This window comes from Otolemur garnettii, unplaced genomic scaffold (genome assembly GCF_000181295.1).
Source record: "Otolemur garnettii isolate 467f Iridium unplaced genomic scaffold, OtoGar3 scaffold00248, whole genome shotgun sequence".
Classification (NCBI taxonomy): Eukaryota; Metazoa; Chordata; class Mammalia; order Primates; family Galagidae; genus Otolemur; species Otolemur garnettii.
The window spans coordinates 848,217-851,320 of NW_003852643.1; the positions used below are offsets into that span (position 1 = coordinate 848,217).

The 3,104-nt window shown below is 41.8% G+C and overlaps 1 protein-coding gene across 3 annotated transcripts; it reads right to left on the reverse strand.

Annotated features, from left to right (window-relative positions):
- Positions 1 to 824: 824 nt before the first annotated feature.
- On the reverse strand, positions 825 to 2,872 carry TCEAL9 (transcription elongation factor A like 9). Of its 3 annotated transcripts, none has more exons than XM_012813181.2 (3): positions 2,741 to 2,859; positions 2,219 to 2,285; positions 825 to 1,736 (listed from the first exon to the last, which is right to left on the reverse strand). In XM_012813181.2, the coding sequence occupies exon 3, from the start codon at positions 1,666 to 1,668 to the stop codon at positions 1,357 to 1,359; it is 312 nt and encodes a 103-aa protein (XP_012668635.1). In that variant the 5' UTR covers positions 1,669 to 1,736; positions 2,219 to 2,285; positions 2,741 to 2,859; the 3' UTR covers positions 825 to 1,356. The 3 variants fall into 3 exon arrangements, with proteins under 3 accessions (XP_012668635.1, XP_023364209.1, XP_003802560.1); XM_023508441.1 differs by having other exon boundaries at positions 948 to 1,733; XM_003802512.3 differs by lacking the exon at positions 2,219 to 2,285 and having other exon boundaries at positions 948 to 1,736; positions 2,741 to 2,872.
- Positions 2,873 to 3,104: the final 232 nt, after the last annotated feature.

Sequence of the window (3,104 nt, forward strand, 5' to 3'; positions counted from 1 at the left end):
AAGACATCAAAATGCCACTTAAAGAGAAATGATCCTTGCCTTTAGCAAACTAAAGGGCTTCGTCTTGATATTTGTGGATAAACATGAAATATGTGTATATGTTACACTGTGCCTTCTGTCCTTCATTTTCTTTTAACCATTTGTGATGAACATATAGCACATATGGAATCTACCTCATTCCTTTAAATAGTTACTTTACTCATACTATTCTGAAAATATTAAGGAAGATATGTGCAAACTTTTGAATAGACATGTCTTGAAATAAGGTATACAAATGGCAAATAAACACATGAAAAGATGCGCTGTACCCAAATCTACCCTGCCTAAGTGTCTACTTAAACTGAAGAAATGGACAATCTCACCATTTGTATAGAAGTCAGTATGGGAACTCAGTCCACCAGAGGAACTGATGAAATGTGTTGGGCTTCACTACCTGAGAATTCTAGCACATCCATAGTAGTAGGGGCCTGAAAGGTGTAGAAGGGGCAGGAATACTGATGTATGACAGTATTAAGAGTGGGGATGATAGGCTAAATGGGAACAGCAGAGGAATATTAAAGTGGCACCGATCTCATAGGAACCTGGATTTGTTGCTAAGTACAGATGAGAAATACTTTCTCTACCCTCCCAAATAGCTGAAACAATTCTCTTAGGGAGCTAGCATCATGCATGGGCATGTGAAGACAAAACTCTATCAAACATAGCTCATAGTCATTACTTTATTTAGTTCTCACAAGATCTTTGTGAGATTATTTTATGGATAAGAACAGATATAAATTTATTCTTTTAGTTAAGCGGTCTTGTGGTACTTTGAAGTTCACATTTGCTCATACAATTCTGTCAACAAATATTAAGTTCTCCAGTACGTTTAGAAATAAATTGTGAGTGCTGTTGGTTGCTTTTTTTGTTATAAAACTTTTATTATTTTTAGCAATAATAATGTGTGTTTATTTTAAGAATATGGACAATACAAATAAGCAAAAGAAGAAAAATCACTCATAATCCCACCACCAATACAATACTTTTTGTCTTTCATCCTTCATAAGTATGTGCATATATGTAATATACAATTGTACTTTTACTTTTCAAAACTATGATATTCACATATTACTTATTAACCTCTTTCTCATTTTATGTCCTACCAGGAACCTCTTTTTTACATGAGTAAATCTCTTTTATTAAAAGACAAAGTCTTGTAGATTGGTTTAATGTACAATAAACAATGAGATGCAGATAATGAGATAAATCTAAAACCACTAACAGCAACAGGTTAAAAGTAGAAAGCAGGACAAAAGTTTATCAGGAAAATGCTAATAAAAAGAAACCTATTGTTAATATCAAATAAAGATCAGTGAATTACATTAAATAGGGGTAAGGATGGTTTCGATTAACCTTCCAACGCATCACTATAAGTTTGTTTCTCACTCTCCTTATCTCATCCATTTCATCCACTTCTCTAAACATATCTTCATTGTTTAAATGCCTATTGTGTATATCTTCTTTAAATTCCTGGAGAGACTGAATCAGCCTTTCTTTAAAAGTTCCTTCTGCTTTTTCTTGGTCTTCTGGCTCTCCCTCCTCTGGCTTTTCCTCTGGTGTTGGCTCTTCCTCAAGCTTTGGTTCACTCTCATTTTCTGGTTTTCCTTCAATTTTTTGACAGGGTTTCATCTTGTGTGTGTCTGTCTTCCTTCCTTTATTCTTTTTTTTCTGCTTTTCCCTTTTGTATGCAATAACTTCTAGGAAGCAAGAAGGAGACAGTAAGTCAAAGATTTGGTGAGTGGATAGGTGCTCTGGACAGAGGTCTCAGTATTTACTTTTTTTAAATTCAGAGCTGTCAAATATTTGCCAGCGAAGAAGCCTGGTCAGCAATCAGGGCTATCTGACCCCGCCCCTCTTACCTCCCCAGTTCCACCTCCTCACCTCTCTCTCCTCCCTCCCTCCAGCCTTTTCCAAGGCCCGCCTTCCCGCCTCCTTACCCTTCCCACCATTTCTACCCCTCAGGGCCTAACACTGAAACTTGCCCAGAACACTTAAGGTGGATGGTAGGGTGGAGGAGGGAGAGGCGGTAAGGGAAAAAGGGCAAGGGGTAAGGGGCAAGGGAGGAAGAGTGAAAAAGAAGAGGGGGAAGGAAGGGGGCAGGAACAGTGGCGACTACAACCTTTCTGCCGCTCTCGCCCACCTCCACCCCAGAAGTTTTAAAAATGGTCCTATTACCTACCTGGTACTGACTGGGTCAGTTTCTTCCTCCCCTTTTTCTAGCCTTGGGTCGTGCTACAAACTCAGACCTGCGGACAAACGGTTAACAGGAGGTGATGTGGGGGTGGGGCGAGCGCTTGCACCAGACACTCAATCTCTCAGTTACGGAAAGTTTCCCACCTTTTGTTTCCCCCAGTTCTCCCCACCTCCACAGTGCGAGATGGCTTAGTCTTTCTCATCAGACAAGGAGTGGGAAAAGCAGATATTTCTAAACTGTTTCTGACACTGAGATGGTGTTTGGAGGAGGGTGGGTGTCGGAGAAGCGGTCTTAGATGACAGAGGCTGATTATTCGTAAACTATTATAGGTTTTCTTGTCCTTCCCTCATGATCCCTAGTCCCCTTCCCTAGGGTCATCTTTTCCTAAAGACCAGGAGGTGGGGGAGTGGGTGGGTGGAGAGCCGGACTTGCCCCGCACTCTCAAGTCTTTGCCCTAAACCAGCGCACACTAGCAATCTCCAGGCAAACACCCAAATTGACACCAACCTGCAAAAATCCCACAAGTTGACTTCTTCCGCTGGGATCCCACGCTGTCTACTTCACCGCTGAAGGAAGCTGGTACCCAGGCGGGAACAAGGACCAGACTAGCAGGAGGACTTCTGCACACGTCGACTCCTGGTCACATGAGATCTACGTCACCAGTGAGCTCGGGTCCCCAATTTCCACTCCCACCAAAAGCGCGGCAGGAGTGAGCCCGCCCCCTACTCCCTCCGCACTCCGCACTCCTTAAACATTTGGTCCTACCAGTCTTTTCAGTTGCCTATCCCCAAGGGAAGGAAAAAAAGCCCAGAACTTGAGTGAGACTTTTTGAATGCAATTTTCACTTTTTATTTTATACTTAATCCTTCTT

Coding starts and splice junctions, on each gene's coding strand:
- TCEAL9 (XM_012813181.2), bottom strand. CDS start 1,668: ATGAAACCCTGTCAAAAAATTGAAGGAAAACCAGAAAATGAGAGTGAA.